Source organism: Puma concolor, chromosome C2 (assembly GCF_028749965.1).
Source record: "Puma concolor isolate L17-30 chromosome C2, mPumCon1.1.hap2, whole genome shotgun sequence".
Lineage (NCBI taxonomy): Eukaryota > Metazoa > Chordata > Mammalia > Carnivora > Felidae > Puma > Puma concolor.
The window spans coordinates 50243274-50267545 of record NC_141675.1 but is presented as its reverse complement, the minus strand read 5'-3'; the positions used below and the strand labels follow the sequence as shown (position 1 = coordinate 50267545).

At 39.8% G+C, this 24272-nt stretch overlaps 1 protein-coding gene and 1 non-coding gene across 4 annotated transcripts in view; both read right to left on the bottom strand.

Moving 5' to 3' along the window:
* GMPS (guanosine monophosphate synthase) overlaps window positions 1–22430 on the bottom strand; it is an 80180-nt gene extending 57750 nt beyond the window's left edge. The window contains exon 1 of one of the 3 annotated variants that reach the window (XM_086674577.1): window positions 22352–22430. In XM_086674577.1, coding sequence (XP_086530703.1) covers window positions 22352–22396 — 45 coding nt within the window. In that variant the 5' untranslated portion in view covers window positions 22397–22430. Of the gene's footprint in view, window positions 1–20623; window positions 20663–20809; window positions 20945–22351 lie in introns of those variants that run through there. The other 2 variants (XM_025913145.2, XM_086674578.1) reach the window with 2 other exon arrangements.
* Window positions 2939–3040, bottom strand: LOC112850557 (U6 spliceosomal RNA). Its single transcript, XR_003222676.1, has one exon. It is a non-coding gene; the product is annotated as a U6 spliceosomal RNA (small nuclear RNA).
* Window positions 22431–24272: the final 1842 nt, after the last annotated feature.

Sequence of the window (24272 nt, the reverse complement as noted above, 5' to 3'; positions counted from 1 at the left end):
TGCAGAGCCTGCTTTGGATTCTCTCTTTCTTCTCTCCTTCTCTCTCTGTCCTTCCTCCCCCCTCAAAATAAATAAATAAATGTTTAAAAAAAAAAAAGGGCAGCAAAGAAATGAAAAGTGACACTAGAAGTGAAATATGAATCCAGTGTAAATGAAGCTGTGGAAGAAATTGCTGGCCATGACGCTGTTGACACTGCTGTGGTTTGTGTGCCTCTTGGTTAGATGTGCAGCCAGAAGAACTTGGTGAAGGTAAACTTACCACCACCAATGAGGAAAGTGACTATGTTGAAAAGGATGACAATGTACCAGAGAAAGGGACCCAAGGAAAATACTTCACATTAAAGAAACTCTTGGAGATACTTCATGACATTTCAAAGTGTAAAGGATAAAATGTCAAAAGCCACCAAGGCACAGAAAAGATGCAAAGAGAAGCAATATTTAAACTACTCTTAATCAGTATTTTACAAAGAAAACATAAGTCTCACTGTGTCTAATGCTTTAAGTTATTTTAAAGGGCAGTTTCAGTATTTTATTTCTCTATACTTCTATAATTAACGTAAAATTAATGTTTTGACAAAAGATTTTAAAGGTCATAAAACCACTGTAATCTTCCCATTGATTAAAATTGCTTTGCATGATTTAGTTTGCACAACCATTTTTATGGTCGTTTTACTATTATACAGTGAGGACTATCTGTACTTCTTTAAATCAACTAATTTAAAAGAAAAATGTACACTGTTTCCTCATCAACTTTTGAAAAGGTTTAATCACATGACATCAGAGGTCACTGAGGAAATACTAAATCCTTGCCTCATTTCTCCCTCGGCTATCAACGTGCCTATATCCAGCACAAATCTTCAACAACTCAGGGAAAAGCAAAAAGATCACCAGTAATGAAAGCAAAAGTTCCTTTCCCTCAAAACCTTGACTCTATTTATTACTACTTCACACAGACTTGTAAAGTTTGATAATTAAACTTCCAAACTTAACAGATTAGAAAAAGGACCCTAATGAGAAAAGAAGTTGTCAGTCACATCAATAGTAGAGACAAATGAAATTCAACACTACACAACAGAGAACTTTATTATACCTATTTGTAAAATCTATTAAGTAAATACAAAAGCCTGAAAGGTTAACATCCCTCTCAACTCACCTGATGTCTATCATTTTATCTTATCATGATGACATTTTTCAAAACATCAATAATACTAAGGGAAAAAAACAAACCTATCAGTACCCTAATTTAACAATAAGACAAAAGAATCTAGAGATTCTCATAAGGTAGAGATGGTATCATTTTTGTATCTTCCTGAATTCCCATGTATCACTGAACAACTAGATAGCAAAACGAAACAGTAAATGACAAGATATTCTCCCAAGAATCCCAAAATACAAGCTTGTGGGAACAAACTACAATAGTCATAAACTCTGGTGTTAAACATTTATGTGGGAAACAACCTAGCTTCAGTGAAGAACTTGAGAATAGGACAATTCCAAAAACAATCAACAGGTATTAGTTAGAAAGCACAGGCCAATTCAAGAACAGCAGCTGCACTGGGAGGTGTGAGAACTCCATCCAATAGTGCATGGGTAGTAGGAGACCCAAGGTAAGGCTTAAACGGGTGGAAGGAATTTAATACCCATGAACCTTATAAACTAATGGGCCAGGGCTCCCTTGTAGGACAAGGCTCACAAATGAGGAGCAACTGCTGGGAGCAGAATCAAAATTAAGCAGGACAAGGACAAGGAGGAAGGAAAATAGAAGGGCCAAACTACACTCAGGGAGGATCAGAGCAAGGAATCCTGAGAAAACAATCTGCCATAATTTTAACAGAAGAAAGAGCCCTATAAAGTTACGAAAGTTTTTTTTTTTAATTTTTTTTTTTTAATGTTTATTTATTTTTGAGACAGAGAGAGACAGAGCATGAACGGGGTAGGGGCAGAGAGAGAGGAAGACACAGAATCGGAAGCAGGCTCCAGGCTCTGAGCCATCAGTCCAGAGCCCGACACAGGGCTTGAACTCACGGACCGTGCGATCGTGACCTGAGCTGAAGTCGGACGCTTAACCGACTGAGCCACCCAGGCGCCCCTAAAGTTACGAAAGTTTTATGAACCAAGATTCCATCTAAAAACTCAGGAAAATTAAATTCATATAAAAGAGAAACAGAAATTACACAAGTCAAATCCCATACAAAATTACTAAAAGTAAAAAAGAGTAAGGAATAAAACAACATCCCTACAAGAGCAAGCTGAAAAGAGAAACAGATCAAAACTGGAAAGTACCATTTTAATTTTTAAAAAATGTTTGTTAACTTTTGAGAGAGAAAGAAAGAAGAGAGTGGGGGAGGGGCAGAAAGAGAGAGACAGACAGACAGATGATCTGAGGCAGGCTCTGCCCTGACAGCAGAAAGGCCGATGCCGGGCTCAAACTCACAAACCATGAGATCATGACCTGAACCAAAGTTGGAAGCTTAACTGACTGAGTTACCCAGGCACCCCTAAATGAACTAAAAAATATTAAGAAAATTATACAAGGCATAAAAGAACACGACTCAAAATTAGACTTTGAAACCAGAATGACCAATCTCAACACATACTTTTTTAATTTAAATTCCAGTTAACATACCATGTAACATTCGCTTCAGGTGTACAATATAGTGATTCAACACTTCCATACAATACACAGTGCTTATTATCATAAGTGCACTCCTTAATCCCTATCACCTATTTCACCCATCCCCCCGCCTACCTCCCCACTGGTAACCATCTGTTTGTTCTCTGTAGTTAAGAGTCTGTCTCTCGGTTTGCCTCTTTTTTTTCTCTTTGGTCGTTTTATTCCTTAAATTCCATATATGAGTGAAAACATGCAGTATTTGTCTTTCCTGATTATTTTGGTTAGCATAATACTCTCTAGCTCCGTCCACATCATTGCAAGTGGAAAAATATGGAACACCTCATATATTTTTATGTCATCCTTGCACAGGAGCCATGCTAATCCGCTCTGTACCAACACATATGCTTAACAAAATTATAGGACTTTAAAGAAAAAAAACTTTCAATATTCTGAATAAAAAAGCACACAATTTATAATTCATCCAACTATACATTTGTTGTGTGTAGTTTTCTGTGCCCATGTTTTATTTTACAATAAAAAGATTTTTTTAATAAAAGGGAACTAGCATTTACTTCACACCTAGTATTTCATGTGCTTTACATGTTTTCTTATTCATAATGGTATGTGTTTCTATTTTACAGATGGAAGAATGAGACTCAGATACTATGTCACTTGCGTAGGGAAAAAATGGCAAAAGCTGGATGTAAATGTAGGCCTTTTCAAACCCCAAAACAATCAGCACTACAGAAGGAAAGTGGGTAAATATGCATTGTATTTTGGGGTGCCTGGGTGGCTCAGTCGGTTAAGCTTCCGACTTGGGCTTATGTCATGATCTCGCAGTCTGTGAGTTTCAGCCCCGTGTCGGGCTCTGTGCTGACAGCTCGGAGCCTGGAGCCTGTTTCAGATTCTGTGTCTCCCTCTCTCTCTGTCTCAAAAATAAATAAACATTAAAAGAAAAAAATGTTTTTTTAAATATGCATCGTATTTTTGGAAGATTACCTTCATTTTATTTTTTATTATTTTGGTACTTAAAGGAAGTAAGCTTTATTACTTTAGAAAGATTGCTTTCATGAATGAAATAATGTTCCACTGGTATCTGAGAAAGGTAGTATTATACCACATAAATGATTTTGGAAACTGGATTTCATCAGTACTAAAGTTATTCAGGTAGTTGTCCTTCAAAAAAGACATTTTAGGGGGCACCTGGGTGGCTCAGTCAGTTAAGCATCCAACCTCAGCTGAGGTCATGACCTCACAGTTCTTGAGTTTGAGCCCCACATTGGGCTCTATGCTGACAGCTTGGAGCCTGGAGTCTGCTTCAGATTCTCTCTCTCTCTCTCTCTCTCTCTCTCTCTGACCCTCCCTGACTTGTGCACGCACTCTCACTCTCTCTCTCAAAAGAAAAAAAAAAAAAAAAGAAAAAAAAAGACATTTTAGGAGCCTTCAGTTGCCAAAATAAAAGTTTTAGGGTTAAAGATATTTTGAACAACCTCCCCCACACACACACACATTTTAGTCATCTGGGATATTCAACTACCCAGAATAATCCTTTCATTACCAAAAGGCTACTGGAAGTTTGAACGTATTTACTTGTTTAATCTCACTACACCTATACTCTGGAAAAAGTGTACATCTTCATAAAATTATCCAACACCTTAGGTACTTTAGAAGTGTCAACAGGGGCACTTGGGTGGCTCAGTCAGTTAAGTGTCCGACTTCGGCTCAGGTCATAATCTCACGGTTTGTGAATTTGAGCCCCACGTCGGGCTCTGCGCTGACAGCTCGGAGCCTGGAGCCTGCTTCGGATTCTGTGTCTCCTTCTCTCTCTGCCCCTCCCCCACTTGTGCTCTGTCTCTATCAAAAATAAATAAATGTGGGGCGCCTGGGTGGCGCAGTCGGTTAAGCGTCCGACTTCAGCCAGGTCACGATCTCGCGGTCCGTGAGTTCGAGCCCCGCGTCGGGCTCTGGGCCGATGGCTCAGAGCCTGGAGCCTGTTTCCGATTCTGTGTCTCCCTCTCTCTCTGCCCCTCTCCCGTTCATGCTCTGTCTCTCTCTGTCCCAAAAATAAATAAAAAACGTTGAAAAAAAAATTAAAAAAAAATAAATAAATGTAAAAAAAAATTTTTTTAAAGAAATGTCAACAGAATTAACTGAAGGTTTTTCATAAGAAACCATCACCTCACATACAACACTGAATAAAGTCTGATCCTACAACTAAAGGGTTAAATCAGAGACCCTCTATCTCTTGACCTTATCATATGCTTGTTCGACCCTCCTTTTTTTCCCCCCCCCGAAAAACTTTAAACCTACAGAAAGGATGAAAATATGGCACAAGGGTGCCTGGCCAGCTCAGTCAAAGGAGCATGCAACTCTTGATCTTGGGGTCATGAGTTCAAGCCCCATACTGGGAGTAAGATAAACTTAAGAAAAAAACAAACAAACCAAAACTATGGCACAGTGAAACAGCACTCTCCACCTAAATTCAACAATTAGTAACATTTGCCACATTTGCATTATTCCTATCTATATATACTTCTTTCCCTGAACTACTAGAAAACAATTATAGACATTTTTCTCCCCAAAAAACCTTTTCAGAATGTACTTCCTACAAACAGGGACATTCTCCTACCTAACTACAATATATTATCACACCCAAGAAATTTAACACTGATAGTATCTACACACAAATTTCCCCAAATGTCACCAAATAATGTCCTGTATGGCTTTTTTTTTTTAATTCCAGAACCCCATCTAAAGCCACACACTTTGAACTCACATTGTCATGTCACTGTCTCCTTTAATCTAGATTTATTCATCTTTTTATGATCTTTTATGACAGTGACATTTTTTAAAAGTTCAGACCAGCTTTTTGCAGAACACGCCTCAAGCAGGATCTACTTGTTGCCTTATGATTAGATTCCAGATAAACATTTTTCTGGCAACAATCTTACACTGGTGATGTAATCATGCCTCCTCTTGACAGAACACGGTGGCAAGGACACAATGTCATTTTGTTTCGTTACTGGTGACACTGACTTTGATCAGGTGATTTAACAAGCCTGTGTGCTTAAAACGAAAAAAACTGTGATTTAAGTCCTCCTCCCCCTGCTTAATATCCTATAGTGACTTTCCCTTAGAATAAAGTTCAATTAAGTCCAAAATACCTTCCAAGCCCTACAAGGAAGGCCATGACCTACTCTTTAAGCCTAAACTGCTGTTTAAACTCTCTATGGTCCCACAGAGTGCTATACCATGTCTTCTCTGGCCGAAAAATCCCAACATGGATAAATCAATCTCAGACATGCCAAATGAAAGAAGCCAGACAGCTCAAAAATCACACAATATCTTAAGTTTTACATTAGCTCAATGACACAGCTGTCACTGCCATGGTCATAGTTATGTACAACTTGACATAAAATCCCTTAAGGGAAAGAGATTCCCTGGAGTCTCTTAGAAAATTTCCTTCAGAGCAGAAAGATGCCCCAAGGATTCAGCAAAAGAAATACAGCTGAGCTTGGCTGAAATTCATCTAGGATAGACATTCTGGAGCTTTATGTAATTCACCAAGTACATCATTTTTCTATGTTTTCTACAAACACTTGGGTAAGACCCCTGGAAAGTGCAGTGGCTTATTACTCCTTGTAGTATCTTTGGACAAGCTCAACCCCTTAACATTTCAGTCAGCAAAACATTTAAAGACCATTTGAAGAAGGACTGAGTCCTGGTCATTACCTGAAAAACTTCCATTGACATCTTCTGATAAGATCAAGGAAGTACTAGCATTAAAACTTGCAGAATGAGTTGTCAATGGCCTTGAAAAAAATCCCAGAAGTAACTGAGCACTCTCAAGAAATGGTGAATTATCAAAATTCTTGATGTCATGGAAGATGTGCGGAAAAACAATTCCTGGACAACTCAAGTCAAAAAGTAATTTCTTAGAAGAGTCAGACTGAACACAAAGAAAGTTTAGCAATACTAAAAGTAATTTATTTCATATACATATATTTTTATCTGTGTGTAAGTGCTATTATGATTCTCAAAAAAGCCTCTCTAAATAAATCTCTAATGACATATATAAAAAGTTCTAGGTGCCATTACTGAATACAAGTAATAGTTATGCACTTCATTTTAAGTAACAAATGTATAAAATGCCCTCAGGAAATGGCTTTACACCTGAGAAAAATCTACAAGTCCTGAGACATCCCAATACAATAATATACAATACTGCATATACATTTAGTTGTACATGCAATGCTTACCCATCTTCAATTGCTTCATGTTGCTTAAGTTATGATTACTGACTTTGTTTTATTTATCTTAGAATTTCACATGTGTAGGCATTAAACATTGTGAACAAAAATTATGATCACTCAGTTCACTGGAGTTCATTTTTCTCTATCTCCTTTGATCTATGTAACCTATAAGCTTCTATTGGAATTCCCTCAATAAATTACTACGTTTTTTTAAGTTTTCAGTGTTCAACAGGTCTGGAAAATACAAGGCCCTAGTGACATAAACTTTTTGTGTTAGCATTTTACTACTCTTAGTTTGCTAATGATTTCATACATTGAGAAAATTCTTTTCCCTAATGAAATTTCAAGCACTTACCAGGTATATTCATCACTCCTACTTTATTTCTACATGTTAGATAGGACCAAGCCACCACCATCTCCATATTTTTATTTTTTTCTCCTTTACTGAATCAATTTGTACTTCTGACCCGAACTTCATCTTCTTTTGAATAACCAACTATGTCTCTGGATCCTTCAAAATCATTGCAAATCCTCTTCTAACCTGTATTTATGGTGCCAACAACTCCTTTCAAGTTCAAGGGCACGACTGCTAAACATAATGAACAGTCTGAATAACGACCTAAAATCAATGAATTAAAAAATAAAAAGCAGGTTAGCTTGGACTCTAATACTACTTCCAGCATCCACTTAAACACTATCAGACTCCCATATATAAACCTTAACCACAGGAGTGGTTGAGGAAGTTCATCTTCTCAGATGAGCTAAATACAGATCTAACGGATTTAATTTATACATATGAACACTGAGTAAGAAAATAAAACCACAAGTCTATATGCTCTGTCTCATCTAACTTGCAGGGAAATAAAAATTTAGTCCAACAATATAATTTCTAATACCATTATAATTTCTAATATAAACTCTTTGAAATTATTAATTATTTTCCTCTTGGATTTCAATTATCCTAAAAGAGGTCTTTTCAGAAACCTATGGCAAGGTTACCTGATGGATAAACTATACTTACATAACCAGTTCTAAATTAAATAAAACTTGCACTGTTGGTGAAAATCAGAGTGTATTATTATTTACCTCATGATTTTTAAATCCTTTGAAGTTTTATTAAAGTTTTTCCATTCAATGGCGAACATTAACCAACTAAGAAACAAGGTTATCTCTAGGTAAATCTAAGCCACTGTGAATCAGCTCAAATCAACCTCATTCTAAAAGTTAGCAGTGTATACACATACGCAGACAACATTCAGTAACAACTGTTCTCATACTATTAAAATATTGAAAGGAAAAGTTCTGAACTATGTTTATCTCTGCTCACCCTCCTCATACATTGTTTTCTTTATATTATCCCTTAGTTTTCTCTACTGATTCTGCATTCTTATTGTGACTCAGATCAATTATTCTAACAAAAAGTACCTCTTTTGAAAGTGATTTCAGGTGTGAGCATATGTGGACCTACTCACATAAACAAGCACCAAAGGTTCTTTGCAAAGACAAACAAAGAAATAGAAATAATACAGTGACACCTGGGTGGCTTAGTTGGTTAAGAATCCAACTTTGGCCTAGGTCATGATCTCGCCGTTCTAGGCTCTGTGAGGATAGCTCAGGGCCTGGGGCCTGCTTCAAATTCTGTGTCTCACTTGCTCTCTGCCCCTTCCCCACTCATACTCTCTCAAAAATAAACATAAAAAAAATAAGAAATAATACAGATTTATCCCCAAACTTCACTGCCTCTTTTCTGATGACCTTAGGATAACACTTTTTATTTACAGATGAAAGATAATCAAAAAGCTATCTCTTCATACTGAGTTCATGAAGAGATTCAATTTTGTCTCCCACATAATTATTACTCCTAAAATACCTTTGAGAATTTTAGCTTAGGGAGGCGCCTGGATGGCTCAATCAATTAAGTGTCTGACTTTGTTTAGCTCAGGTCATGATCTCCCGATTCGTTAGTTCAAGCCCAGTGTCGGGTTCTGTGCTGACAGCTCTAACTGGAGTCTGCTTCAGGTTCTGTGTCTCCCTCTCTCTCTCTCTCTCTGTCCTTCCCCTACTCATGCTCTGTCACTCTCTCGCTCTCAAAAATAAACAAACATTTAAAAAAAGAATTTTAGCTTAGAAAGCATCAATACACTTTTTAAGGAAAAAAATGCGAAGTTTGAGGAGATGTCACAATTTCACAGGTGTTTAGCACATGGTCCATTTTTCAAGATGCTTCTACTCTACTTCATAAACACAATCTCCCTTCTGTATGTAGCCCTTCCTACTCTAGTATGTGCCTGAACTACACTTTATTGCAAATAATAAAACTTGAAAAAACTATTAATAAATTTGGTCAAAGTAATGGGAAGGAATCAAGCATGCATTCTGCTTTTCCAGTAGGAACTCTACCAAGTAACCATATAGTTCATGAGAGAGAGTTCTTTATAGCAGAATTAGAATATCACCATTTTGCAATCCTAAAGGATCTAAGCTATTGTGGTTCACCAAAGGACCAGTTCTGATCTGAAATTGTAACCAAAGGTACGTTAACAAAAGGTACATAAGTTCTACATAAACATTCATATACTTATATAACAAGTTGACAAAATAATTTTATTTCTGCTGAGTCTACAATAAAAATTGGGGGTCTTTATGTATTATGTCTTAGATTTTTAAATTTCATTTGTCTATAAATTTATTGCATTAGCATCAGTGGGCTGAAAATTTAAAAACTGGTTCTTTACAGCAGATCTATGACAAGCACTAAACTAGGCATTGGTTATTAAAATCATTAGGTGAAAGATTCATGAGAAACTTGATAATAAATGGTTATGTTGGCAATACCTGAATCAACTGATCAATCTTAACATACAAAATAGAGAATATGTATGTAACTCTGTGAGGCACTAAGTAAACATATATGAAGAAAGACTGACCATGTGCTTGTAACCGTTTAGCTAGGTAGGGACTTCATACTCTCTGCTCTACATATGCATGTTTTTAACATTCTATACGTAATCGACTGTATAATTGGCCCTAATTCTTCACTATTCCCCACATCCATGCCGTTTCTCATGTGACTTTGCAGTTCATTCTGTTTTAGGTGGAATATGTTTCTTCACTCGTGACATCAGGCTCAGCCATGAGACGAGTTTTGGCTTATGTAATGAGAGCAGAAGTGAGAGTGCCATGCCATAAGACATCTTGGCTTAGGCGGAAGGATGAAAGTAGTAGAGCTCAGCAGTGCTGAGCTGACCCATAAACTTGTCAGCAATAAATCAGTATGACACATCCTTCTGAAAATGTTTACTGCCACCTAAAGTGAAATTTCACAAAAAACTAACACCAAAGCATCCATGGCAGGTTCTAAATCAAAAAACCATGATCCTGCTTTCCCTGGAAATACATGCAAAAATACGTAAGAACACAGGGCAGAAGTATACAAAATGGCTATAATCATGCTTAGGTCTCTATGACCCTGTCTTTAAGATACAGATTACACTGAAGGTGACTGGGTGGCTCAGTCAATTAAGCATCTGAATCTTCGTTTCAGCTCAGGCCATGATCTCACAGCTTCGTGGGTTTGAGCCCTGCATCGGGCTCTGCACTGGCAGCAGGGAAACTGCTGGGTATGGTTTCTCTCTGCCCCTCTCCCCCACTCGCACTGTTTCTCAAAATAAATAAACTTAAAAAAAAAAATACACATTATACAGATTCTCTAGCTTTGTAAATTTAAAACATAAATGCATACTTAAATTTTTTTAAGGGGGTAACTAATGAAGGAAAGACATTAGGGAAGAGGAACCACTTAGAGGCACTATTAATTAACCTCTGGAGAGCTAGCCCTGGTGAATCCAAGATTTGCCATACAAGGATAATACGCCTCACAGACAAACTGATAGAAATTTTCTTATCAAAAACCTGAAAATAGTTTTTATATGCAAATACTGCATCAATTCCAAAGGTTGCATTTAAAAAGAAGAGGGGCACCTCAGTGGCTCTGTCGACTAAGCATTGGACTCGGTTCTGGCTCATGTTATGATCTCACAGTTCCTGGGTTCAAGCCCTGTGTAGGGCTCTGCACTGTCAGCATGGGCTGGCTTGGGATTCTCTCTCCCCCACGCTCTCTCTCTCTCTCTCTCTGTCCCTTCCTGACTCGTGCTATCTCTGCCTCTGTCAAAATAACTAAATAAACTTTAAATAAATAAATAATAGTTCATGCTTTGTCTCTGTCTCAAAAATAAACGTTAAAAAAAATTAAAAAAAAAAAGTGGGGGGCGCCTGGGTGGCTCAGTCGGTTAAGCGGCCAACTTAGGCTCAGGTCATGATCTCATGGTCCGTGAGTTCGAGCCCCACGTCGGGCTCTGTGCTGACAGCTCAGAGCCTGGAGCCTGTTTCAGATTCTGTGTCTCCTTCTCTCTGACCCTCCCCCCGTTCATGCTTTGTCTCTGTCTCAAAAATAAATAAACGTTAAAAAAAAATTTTTTTTAATTAATAAAAACAAAAATAAAAACCCAGCCTTATTAAATCAAGTGCTTCCAATTCTATTTTCTTTTTAAAAAAATTTTTTTAACGTTTATTTATTTTTGAGACAGAGAGAGACAGAGCATGAACAGGGGAGGGGCAGAGAGAGAGGGAGACACAGAATCGGAAGCAGGCTCCAGGCTCTGAGCCATCAGCCCAGAGCCCGACGCAGGGCTCGAACTCACGGACCATGAGATTGTGACCTGAGCTGAAGTCGGATGCTTAACCGACTGAGCCACCCAGGCGCCCCATCCAATTCTATTTTCATCAGCTTTATTGTCAAATTATTTTTGAATTTAAAATTCAGACTGTTATTATCAAATAAAGAAGTGATTCATTTCTACTGGTACAGGTTTATAAAGCCAATCCAAAAGTAGCCTCTTTGCCCACAAACCACATACTATTTCCATTAAAATACAGCTGAACAAGGTACTTTTGAAAATACTCTTAAAGATAAAATATTATGATGTAATTTTTTAAAGTTTGTTTTACTATACCAAGGTTTATCTCTTCCAGGTATCAAGTAATTTATTATTATAACCTAAATATTTTTAAACTGTACAAAATAGAAAATACCAAAACCTATTAGGGGCTCTCCTCTGACCCAAGAATTCCACTCCTAAATATTTATCCAAGAGTAATGAACATGTATGTCCACAAAAACTGGAAACAGAACACATGGCCATCAACATGTGAATGAATAAACAAATTATGGTATATCCACACAGTGGAATACTATGCAACAATAAAAATGAACAAACTACTGACACAACATGGATAAATCTGAAAAACATTATGAAAGAAGCCACAATTACTGTATGATTCCGTTTATATATAGTCCAAAAGCAGACAAAACTAATGTCTGGTTATAAAAATGGGAACAGTGGTTGCTGCTAGAGGAGTGGAGGGATTAAGTGTCAAAGGGGCACACAGGAACTTGGAAATGATAGAAATGTTTTAGATCTTGATTGGAGAAGTGGTTACATGGGTGTGTTTGTGTGTGTATATGTATACGTGTGTGTGTGTCTGTGTGTGTGTATGTGTCAAAATTCAAATTGTACACTGAACACCTGGGTGGTTCAGTCAGTTAAGCAAGCGCCCAACTCTTGATTTCGGCTCAGGTCTCACGTTTGGGGAGTCTGAGCCCCAAGCTGGGCTATGTGCTGACAGTACAGAGCCTGCTTGGGATTGTCATTCTTCCCCTCTCTCTGCCCCTCTCCTGCTTGTGCTCGCTCTCTCTCAAAATAAATTAAAAAAAATTCAAATTGTACACTTAAAGATCTGTGTATTTCAACTATGCACATTTTGCCTCAATAAAAACAAGCCAAACAAAATACCTATTAGTGACCTCTACAAACCATTTGTCTCCACAAACTGAAAAACAATGCTACAATAAGCAACTATTTACCTTCAGCCTGGGGGTGGGGGGCGCGGGGGGGGGGGGGGGGGGGGGGGCGGGGAACCAGATGGTCAGGCTCTGCCATGGTGTCAAAAACAAGGCCAACATTCAGTCAAATCTAAGAATCACTCCATTACAAAACCAAAAATCTATCACATTAAATCCATTAAGTGGATTAAGCATCCAATTAATCATCCATTAAAAATGTATACTTTTATTCCTAATTCCCTTTAATTACTTTTTAAAAAGTTACCTGCTCAGTCTAATGCTGTAAATCTGGTACCTTATTTCACTCAGTCAGATGTTGGAGTTGGAAGGAACAGATTTCACAGTTCATGACGATAATGCAATAATACGAAAATGTTCCACCAAATTATAACTTAGAGTCTCACAACAAAACGGATCAAAGACCTAAATGTAAAAGCTAAAACTACAAAGGCTTTAGAAGAAAACATAGGCAATTACACAAGACTTAAGATCATTAGGAAATGCTTCTTCGGAGGCAAACTATAAAACAAACTCTTGACTACAGAGAACAAACAGGGTTGCTGGAGGCGAGGTGGGTAGGGCGATGGGCATTAAGAAGGGCATTTGTTGTGATGAGCATTGGGTGCTATATTTAAGTGACCAATTACTAAATTCTATTCCCCAAACTAGTAATACACCATACGTTAACTAATGAATTTAAATAAAAACTTGAAGGGAAAAAAAAAAAAAAGGAAATGTTCCTTAGGTGAGATACCAAAAGCTAAAGTGACAAAAGGAAATAAGTAAGTTGAACTTCATCAAAATTATAAGCTTTTATGTATCAGAGGACACCATTAAAAAAGTAAAAATCCAGAGGATGGCAGAAAATATCTTCAAAGCATATTTCTGATAAGAAACTTGTCACTAGAATAAAGAGCTCTTACAACTCAACAAAAAGACAAGTAACCTACTTTCAAAAACAGGCAAATGATCTGAACAGACATTTCTCCAAAGAAAATATACAAATGGACAATAAGCACATGAAAAGATGTTCAACATCGTCAGTCATTAGGGAAATGCAAATCAAAATCATAATGAAATACCATTTCACACCCACTATGATGGCTATAATCCAAAAGACAAGTGTTGGTAAAAATGTGGGGAAATTAGAACCTCATGCACTACTGACAGAAAATAGAAAATACTGCAGCCACTTTGGAAAAGTCTGACAGTTCACCAAAAGGTTAGACACAGAATTACTATATGACCCAGCAATTCCACCCCAGTACACATTCAAAAGAAATGAAAACTTATGTCTACACAAACACTTGTACAGGAATATTCATAGAACCATTATGTATAATATCAAGAGTGTCCATCAACTGATGAATGTATAAAAGGTGGTATATCCATACAATGGAACATTATTTGGTAACAAAAAAGAATACGGTACTTAACACATGCTATAAGACAGATGAACTCTGAAGGCATTATACTAAAAGAAACCAGTCACAAAAGACTACATATTTTAAAATTCTAGTCATATATAATGTTCAGAAAGGCAAATCTTACAGAGACAAAAAAGATTAGTAGCTGTCTAGCATTGGGGAAAAAAGGCAGATGGCCAAAGGAGGGCTGATTGCTAAAAGCTACAGGATGTCTTTTGGGGGTGATGAGAATGTTCCAAAATTGACTGTGGTGACGACGGTCATACAAATCTGTGAATATACTAAAAACCACTGAATTGTGCCCTTTATATTGGCACAATTTTATGGTATATGAATTATATCTCAATAAAACTGTTTTAATAAAAGTGAAGAGAAGAATCTAGGAGTATGCCTAAATGGTGACTAAAATTTCTTCTAACTTGTTAGCTTGAAAAGTTTTCATAAAATGTTAAAGGAAAAAAAAAAATTGTTAAAGAAGGAAGGGGCACCTGGGTGGCTCAGTCGGTTAACCATCGAACTTTGGCTCAGGTCATGATCTCACAGTTTGTGAGTTCAAGCCCTGCATCCGGCTCTGTGCTAACACCTCAGAGCCTGGAGCCTGCTTCAGATTCTGTGTCTCCCTCTCTCTCTGCTCCTCCCCCGCTCATGCTCTCTCAAAAAAAATAAACATTAAAAAAAATTTTTTTTAAGTTAAAGAAGGAAAAATCACAGCATAAAAAGTTTCACTATTACTAATAAACACATCAAAACAATGATTTATCTGTATTTTTATATTCATCTAAATTTTCCCAAATTAATTTGGGATTGTTCATCCAAAATGTGTCCAAAGCAGCATTTTAGAATTCTGGAGTCTTAAATTTATATTCATAATGAGACTCAGAGGAGAAGAATTACTAAGACTAGTTCTCCAAATTATAGACAAGGTGAGGGTGTCTTAAATTTACATAGATCTCTGTAAGTTTTAAGACAGAAAAAGGATTCTACTCTCCTGGTGACAAACAAGAATAACAGAATTTTGCAAGTCCAGGCAGCTTTAAAAGTTTGGGAAACATCTGTTATGGTAGATTAGAGCAGATTATTTTACCTTTTGGTCAGTTTCAACACTGCTGGTTCTCATCTTTTAGAAAACAAGCAATTTGACACTCAATTTTTAAGAATTTTCATAACTCAGAATTTTATTAATTCAAAAATAACTACTCTGATATATATATTAGGATTAAATTTTAGCCAAATTTTAAATACCTGTCACTGTGAAATCAAGATCCAGACTCAGGACAATATGTGCTCTATAATTGAAGTGACCATATGGCAGTTTGCCCAGAAGGATCCTAATTTACACCTGTTATTCCAACACCCCACCCAGCTTAACATATTCTTCAGTTTTACACATATGCTTATGAATAGCTGCATTTAAGTAACATCAGATGGGTTTATTATACTTTCACTTTATATTTCCACCTTCTGACATGGTTTTGTCTAGTTCTGCATAGAGTGCAGGTGCAATATACAGTTCTCACTTCTAACTTCAGGTTCAATCTGATAACCCATTTTTTTATCCATTTCTGATAAAATGAAGTACACTTGGACCCTCGGCAACTAGGGATAGCTAACTCTATCCAGTCTTGAGTGCTCAGTTGTGCCACACAGCCGCTGCTCAGCTTGCAAGATGCTCCAAACCTGTAGGCCACCATCCACTAGGTCAATGGGAAATGTGAATAAGGTGTTTGTAAAGTATATGCAAAAAAGAGATGTCATGTGTTCCTGCACATAATGTTCAGACAGTAATCTGAGCATTCTTGCTATAGGAGTTTTGCCATTTATTTACTATATTGCATGAATCCAAACTTTTCGTTTGGTAATATTTCATTTTACAGCAATTACAAATTTATTTTCAGCAACTTCTTTTATGTTCTTTTATGTCCTTATACGCCCCAGTTTTGCAAAGAGAATATATAGTCACACTATTATAACCAAACACCTTACTTCCTATCACATTATAAAGGCCTATATCAGGGAATGTACAGACATAACTATATAACCATGTCCTTAATCCTCAAACCATGAACCTGAAGCCATGGCAAGAGCCCACCAATAAGAAAACCAACTAATAGGGGCGCCTGGGTGGCTCAGTCAGTTGAGGGTCTGGCTTGGACTTGGGTCATGATCTCACAGTTCAGGAGTTCGAGCCCCATGTCAGACTCTGTGCTGACAGCATAGAACCTGGAACCTGCTTCGAGTTCGGTGTCTCCCTCTCTCTCTCTCTGCCCCTCCCCTGCTCAGGCTCTGTCTCTTTCTCTCTCAAAAATGAATAAACATTAAAAAAATTAAAAAAGAAGAAAACCAACTATCACATTATTACTATAGTAAAGCTATTTTTTTGAACCACTGTGATTCTTTTTTATTTTTTAATTTTTTTTTTTTTTTAATGTTTACTTATTTTTGAGACAGAGAGAGACAGCATGAACAGGGGAGGGGCAGAGAGAGAGGGAGACACAGAATCGGAAGCAGGCTCCAGGCTCTGAGCTGTCAGCACAGAGCCTGACGCGGGGCTCCAACTCACAGACCGCGAGATCATGACCTGAGCCGAAGTCGGAGGCCTAACCGACTGAGCCACCCAGGCGCCCCTGAACCACTGTGATTCTTAAGCAAATACAGCAATGTCTCTATTCTACAAAATGCATGAAAAAAATAGCATTCTATTCTACACAACCCAGAATTGTATATGCTATACAAATATTCAAATTCTATGAGACTACTTTTCCATTGATTCACAAAGTGCTTCAGAATTGTTTTATCCCTGAGGACTTCATTCATCTTGAGCATCTAACAGAGTTTAGGTTAGAAGGAAACATGAAGACAATTTAAGCATCATAACAGAGATACATTTTATTGTTCTGTATAGCAAATAATTATTCTTTACTTCAAACAGCATCCTTTGGACTATAATTCATTAAATAGCCTTTTAAAAAGTATCAAATACATTTGAACTAGTATAAGACAAGTCTACATCTTTAAAAAATTCTTAAAAGACAATCATCTACCTTAAGTAACAAGTTGGCCTCGCTAAAGACAAGGCCATCTGAGGTTCCTGGAGGAATTTCAAAACCTTCCAAGTCTCAAAACCTTCCATGTCTAACGACATTAAATAATAAAAACTATTCCTTTTGTAACAGCTCTTACATTCTAGATGAGCATCTTCACAAATATTTTAAAATCTGAGGCAAAAAAAATCATCTTTGACCTTTCAAAAAAATATATACTATATAGGATTATCATAAAAGGACAGTTGTCAATGCATCCCAGGTAAAAAAATCTCATCATCTTTCAACTCAATTCAAAAACTTAAATTTAGAAATGCCAAATTTAAAAGTTTAACATTAAGGGCACCTGGGTAGCTCAGTCAGTTACGCGGCCGACTTCAGCTCAGGTCATGATCTCACGGTTCGTGAGTTCGAGCCCCGCGTCGGGCTCTGTGCTGACAGCTCAGAACCTGGAGCTGCTTTGATTCTGTGTCTCCTTCTCTCTCGGCCCCTCTGCCTCTGGAGCTCTGTCTCTCTCTCTCTCAAAAATAAATAAACATTAAAAAAAATTTTTTTTACATAAAAAAGAAGTTTAACATTAGATGTCATTAAAGATTCTGTATCACATGCAATCAACTTTAAAAACACATTAATTCAAGTATGATTACCCTAGTCAACATGTCAGGAAAGGTGATGGAGCAGGTCCCGCCTCTACTGGAACCAAGAGTCTGAGGCTTAGATAAGGCCAAAAAAAAAAAAAAAAAAAAAAGGGAAACCTGACACAGAGTCCAAAGAACAATATTCTGATAATCCTGCCTCAGTAAAACAGAAAATAGTTACTATGTCTCATACTTGACCTATATACAACATCAAGTAGCTGTAAAAAGTTTTTAAAGACATTATTAAATATGATCTTAACTTCTTAATTAAATAACATTATGTCAACTCCTTAACCAAGAAAACAATAACCTCTGCTTTAGGTGGTTAACCATTCAGCCCAAATGCTTTACAGATTTTAGGTCTCTCCCTGATTTCTATCACATAAAAATGTCATTTTGGAAAATCCTGATACAGGGGCGCCTATAGTTGGCTCAGTCAGTAGAGCTTGCAACTCTTGATCTCCAGGTTTTTCTCAGGGTTTTGAGCTCCACAGTGAGTGTAGAGATGAAAGAAAGAAAGAAAGAAAGAAAGAAAGAAAGAAAGAAAGAAAGAAAGAAAGAAAGAAAGAAAGAGAGAGAGAGAGAGAGAGAGAGAGAAAGAAAGAAAGAAAGAAAGAAAGAAAGAAAGAAAGAAAGAAAGAAAGAAAGAAAGAAAATCCTGATACAAATTGAAATGTGCCAGGATAGAAATTGAAATCGCCTCTTTAATTTATGAACCAGGATTTACATACAATCGTCAGAAACACAATCTATGCGCAAAGTAAGCTTGCGGCCAAAGCTTGAGGCCAGTACTTGTATTTCACTCCAGAGAAGAGTAATTCGGGAGTAAACTATAGAAAAGAGATACCTACCCAGATTTCCAGACAGACCTCTTAGAAATATCTCATTTCACCTACTTTACTTCTACATCTCTTTACTTGTCAATATGATGTCAATGACATATCATGGTTTAATTGTAGGGTTTTTTTTTTTCTCCTTACTCGTACATGAAATAATAATATATTTAATGAAGTATATTATTTCCCTGATGGCTCCTCCTGAAAATGCTTCCAATCCGGTTCACATCTATTAGTCCAAAATAAAAATACACATGCTTGAGTATGCTATAAAACATAAAGGACCTTGAAATTTAAAAAAAATCAGCAGTTCACTTGAAGCTCAAATACATCAAATTGATCAAGACTCTCTTTAAAATGCAAGTTAAACCAAAGTGTCAACTAGAAAAAAAGTTTATGTTCCATACTCCTGAGACAAATAAATTGGAAACTGAATCTTTAACTTCCTGCTGCCAGTTAATTTCCTGAAAATACTTATACCACTACATATTTTTCAAAGTCTGTAAATTAGGTTTCAGTTCTGTTGGTACAGTCATTTCTTCTATGAGCACAAAGCTAAGTTATAAGTCTCAAAAGAGAGAAGAAAAATGCTTTGCAAATGTACAGACTGTAAAGAGCTGTACAATGAGGTTTACATTCGCTTCTGAGGTCTGAAACTACTTCAGGGTCTTCATTTATCTTCATAATCCTGAGACAAGAGCTTCACGGGGTCTAAGCATCAGTTTCCTTGGTTTAAAAGCGCATATCGCTACCTTACTATCTCTTCTCATTTGCTCAACAAATAGTTTTTGAATGTTTAGGAGGAACTAAGCAATCATTAGCAAAAAAGGACCTACTAGCAAGTGACACTTAGGCACCACCTTGGAAACAGAATACCATGAGTAAGGCACTACTATCTGACTTAGAACACCAATTCCCACCTGACTTTTAAAATCCCACACACCCGAATGAAATTTAAAGTAATTTCTCAAAGCGAGGCTCTAAACAGCATACAGGAGGTACATCCTGCTCAAGTTAATCCCAATTCAAAACTGCAGTTTCCCGCTGACAAAAACGACTTTGTAAGGGTCTGAAAGAACGCCAAGCCAACGAAAATTTTAATACAGAAGTGAAAGCAAAGGTGCTCAGTTTCAGAAGCGAGACGGACGAAGAGGTCTAAAGAAAAAAGTGAGTTGGAGGTGACGAGAAGCGCAGCGGCGGCCCAAACGTGCTCTCCCCACACCGAGTTAGCAACTTTTCCAGCACGCCGGGATTCCCTACTTCTCCAGCCCTCGGCGGTGGCGGCCGCGGCTCGCGTCCCGGAGAGGGATCCGCACCGCGGGGAGGGGGATCCACCGCCAACAAACGAGTAAAAGCAGCCAGCGACTGGGGGCGGGGTTAGACCCACGCTCCAGCCCTCCGAGGATGCGGGGGGGGAGAGGGCAGCGGAGTGAGGGGCCATGGGCCCTGACCAGGGACTGACCTGGGGACCAGGACCGGAGGAGGGGGGAGGCGAGGGGAGCCGCAGTCACGCGGCCTCGCCGCCGCGGACCCCAAGGCCGGCGTTAGGGTACCGGGAGGGCCCCACCGAAGGCAGGCGGGAAATGGGGTGGCGGGAAGACGGGAGGCCGGCACGGCTCGAAAGCCGCACGCGAGGCCCCGACCCTGCCCTGCCTTCGGCGGGTCCCCGGAGATCCACAAAAGGCCCCCAGCCTCTCGAAGGGACGAGGGTGAGGGCTGAGGAAGCAAACACGCACAACCCGCTGGCCTCCCTACCTCCACCCTCCGGCCGCGCTCCCCGGGCTCCGAGCCCCACAGCGGCGCGGGGGAGGCGGGGGCCAGTGGCGCGGCCGCGGGAGGCTGACGCCCTCCCCGACGCCCAAAGACCGGCGGCCGCAGGAACCCCGACACGCAGACAAAATCAACAAAGCACCTGCCGCTCCCGAGGAGAAAACATGCCACAGGCCCCGACCAAGGACTCTCCGACGCGCAGCTGCCCGGGCCGCAGGGCTGCGCTGACGGGCTGGGGGGAGGGGGGGTCGAGCGGTGGTTCCCCGGCCCCGGAGCCTCGCCTGCGCCCGGAAGCGGTGAGGCAGGGACCCCCACGCGAAAGACTGACCTTGGAGTCTCCGTTGCACAGAGCCATCGGGGCTGGGGCCGCGGCAGCGGTGGCCACACTATGAGACGGGGCGGTAGAAGGCTGGCGGGGTCGACGCCGCGGGCCGGGGCTTGAGAAGGAGGCCTGGTCCAGAAGCCGGCGGGCGCCGAGAGGAGCTGGCCGACTGCGAGGCGCCGAATCGAGCAGCAGCCGCGGAACGCGGGCCCCAGCGCCGCGGGAGAGGAGACCAGCAGCGCGCACGCTGCCCCCGCCTCCTGCTTCCGCCCCGGCCGGCCACTGGGAGGAGCCAGAGCCCGTTTGGCTGGGCAGCCAAACCGCGGACACCCCGCAGCTGCCGCCACGGCCAAACAAGCCCGCCTCGGAAGGAGGGGCCTTCGGGGCCCGGCCCCGCCCCCAGGTCCGTTCGCGCCGCCGAGGCCCGCCCCCGGGAAAAGAAAACCGCCGCTTCTCCGGCCTGCCCGCCCAAGGGAAGAAGTGCCCGCGGCGTCTGGCCCCGCCTCCGCCGCCAAAGTCCGCCCCATTTAGGAACCTGCCCCGCCTCCGCCTCCCCTGGCCTGCCCTTGGGAGGAGGAGCCCGCAGCTAACAGCCCGGCTCCGCCCTTCCCGCCCCCGCACCGGGCAACGGGCCGCGGGAGGAGGGGCCCTTGGCGGGCGGCCCCACCTTCGCCCCCAAGGTCCACCTCCGAGAAAACCCTAAGCCTCGGAGAGCTTTTCATAGGCCTGCCTGACGGCATCCTTTAACCACTGTGAGAGGCTGGGGGCGCGGACTAAGAAGCCTCCCGAGGGCTGGGCCCCTGGGGGAGCTCTTAGCCGTTTTCGCGGCCGCATCTCAAGTTGAGGGACGTTGAAGAGGCCAAGGCTACTATGAAGAGTTTTGTGGTAACATCTCCAGAGACATCAAAGCGAGACTTGCTCACATAGGGTCCCAAAAGTTCTACAACGGGTGCAGATTTTCAAAAGGAAGAGGTTTGGGAGCGGCAATCTGGTGGGATGGTGGGCCAGGGAACTGGCCACGAAGTTCTGTTTGCACAGCCTCCAGTGTTTTTATTTATTCTGGGGAGGGGGCTATAGTCCTTCCAGCTACTCCTTAGCACCCATCAAGAGGAGTTGTTTAAATTTGGTCACCTGGGAGCCTAAATCGGGGTTGGAGAATGAGTAACACTTGGAACAGCTTCCAGATTAACAAAGCCTTCTAACAAATATTCAATTATTACAATACAGCCATTTGCTGAGCTCATGCTATGTGTCAGGCTCTAGTCCAGGTGTCAAGAAGCCTGAATAAGACAACCCTGATTTACGAAACCTCCATTTTATTCTAACCAATTCCACGAAAGTACTGAGGTCGGATTTATGTTCTTATACATTTTTTACTAATAATAAAAAAAAAAAAATGAGGCTCGGTGAGATAATGTTCTTCTCTGCCTCTCATTATAGGAGGTAAGGGGTACCTGATCTGGGAAAGGATAGACGGTTTATTAGTTTCAGGAACAAAAGGCCCCAAATCTTATCAGGCCTTGGAGTCAACGAAAGTATTTCACTTACCCTTTTTTGAGTTGAAAAATGGATACTTGAACTTTCTAAAGCCATGGATACTGGGCTCTCTTGGTAGGTCCGTATGAACCTACGGTGTAGTAAGAGAACGGTGTAGTAACCAATAGGAAAGACTCAGTTGCATCAATATTGACCCAGAATGGAATGGAATGTAATATGATGTGCCAGTATTAAGGATTGGCTAAAGCCCATCTATACTAGATAATGCCTATTTTAAATATGTTCTGATGGTCTCCTGTGTTTATGGCTAAGCATATCAGCATGTACCACAATCCTTAAATCTTAAGGTCCTCTGCAACTTTTGACTTGACCCCTCCCTCTTTCTTGAAACTGGATTTCGCTTACAGACACACCATTAGAGGTGTCTTTTCACCTGTAAGATTGTTCTTGGTCACTTTTTTTTTTTTTTTTTAAGGCTAGCTCATGCTCTTTTGGTCACCTTTTCTTGCCCCTCTTCCTATATCTTCCTACAGGAGAAGGCTTCAGTGTTGCTTTTCTTCAATATTTCCATTCCTAACCCTCTTCTCATCTTAACTTTTCACCTTGTTTCTCTGGGGTTTTTAAAAATATAAATTCGTTTTAAAATATCTTTTAATAGGCTCTATAACAGCTCTCTCTTCTGAGCTCCAGATCCATATTACCCTGTAAATCCCTAGTTAGATGTTCAATGGCATTTTGGGCCCCAAAACCAACAATTCCAAAACAAAACTTCCCAAATGTCTGTGCCCAATCTCACTGGAACTATGATATTAGAGGGAAAACATTCAGTCTTTCACCCATAAGTTGTAGGTTTTTCATAGATAGCCTTCACCAAGTTGAGGAGGTTCCCCTCTGTTCCTGTTTTGCTGAGAGTTTTGATCAGGAATGGATGTTGTCAAATGCTCTTTCTGTGTCTGTTGAGATTATTATATGCCTTTTTTCAGTTTATGTGGTGAATTACATTGATGAGCTGATTTGTAAATGTCAAACCAGCCCTATATTCTTGGGACAAGTTTGAAGGAATCATGATATATTTTCCTTTTTATGTATTGGATTTGTTAAATCTTGATTTCAAATTTTTGTATCTATTTTAAAGAAGAATATTAGCTTGTAGCTTTCTTTTAATGTCTTTGGATTTGGTATCAGGGTAATGCTGGCCTCAGAAAATAAGGTTGAAAGTTTGTGTAGAATTTTATTTATTTTTAAAATTTTTTTTAGCATTTATTCATTTTTGAGAGACAGAGAGAGATGGAGTGTGAGTGGGGAAGGGGCAGAGAGAGAGGGAGACACAGAATCTGAAGCAGGCTCCAGGCTCTCAGCTGTCAGCACAGAGCCCAACACAGGGCTTGAACTCAGATCATGACCTCAGCTGAAGTCAGACTCTTAACCCACACTGAGCCACCCAGGCACCCTGAGTTTATTTGTTTATTTTGAGAGAGACAGAGACAATGCAAGCAGGGAATGGCAGAGAGAATCCCAAGCAGCCTCCACACTGTCAGTGTGAAACCAGATGTACCATTTGAATCCTGAACCATGAGATCATGACCTGAGCTGAAACCAAGAGTTAGACACTTAACCGACTGAGCCACGCAGGCACTCCCTGAAATTTTACATAGAATTATTATTTCTAAAAGAGTTGGTGTGGAATTCATTTTATTTCTTTCTTACATGTTTGGTGGAATTCACCAATAAGGCCATCTGAGCCTGAAGTTTTCTTGGTAGTAAGGTTTTTAACTAACAAATAAAATTTTAAAAAGACATAGGGCTGTTCACGTTATTTTTTCTTGATTGGTCTTTGGCATTTTGTGTTTTTCAAGGAATTTGTCAGTTTTGTCTAAGTTGTCAAATTCATAGGCAAAGTGTTATTTGCAATATTCTCTTATTATCCTTTTGATATCTAGACTCTGTAGTGATGTCAAATTTCTCATTCCTG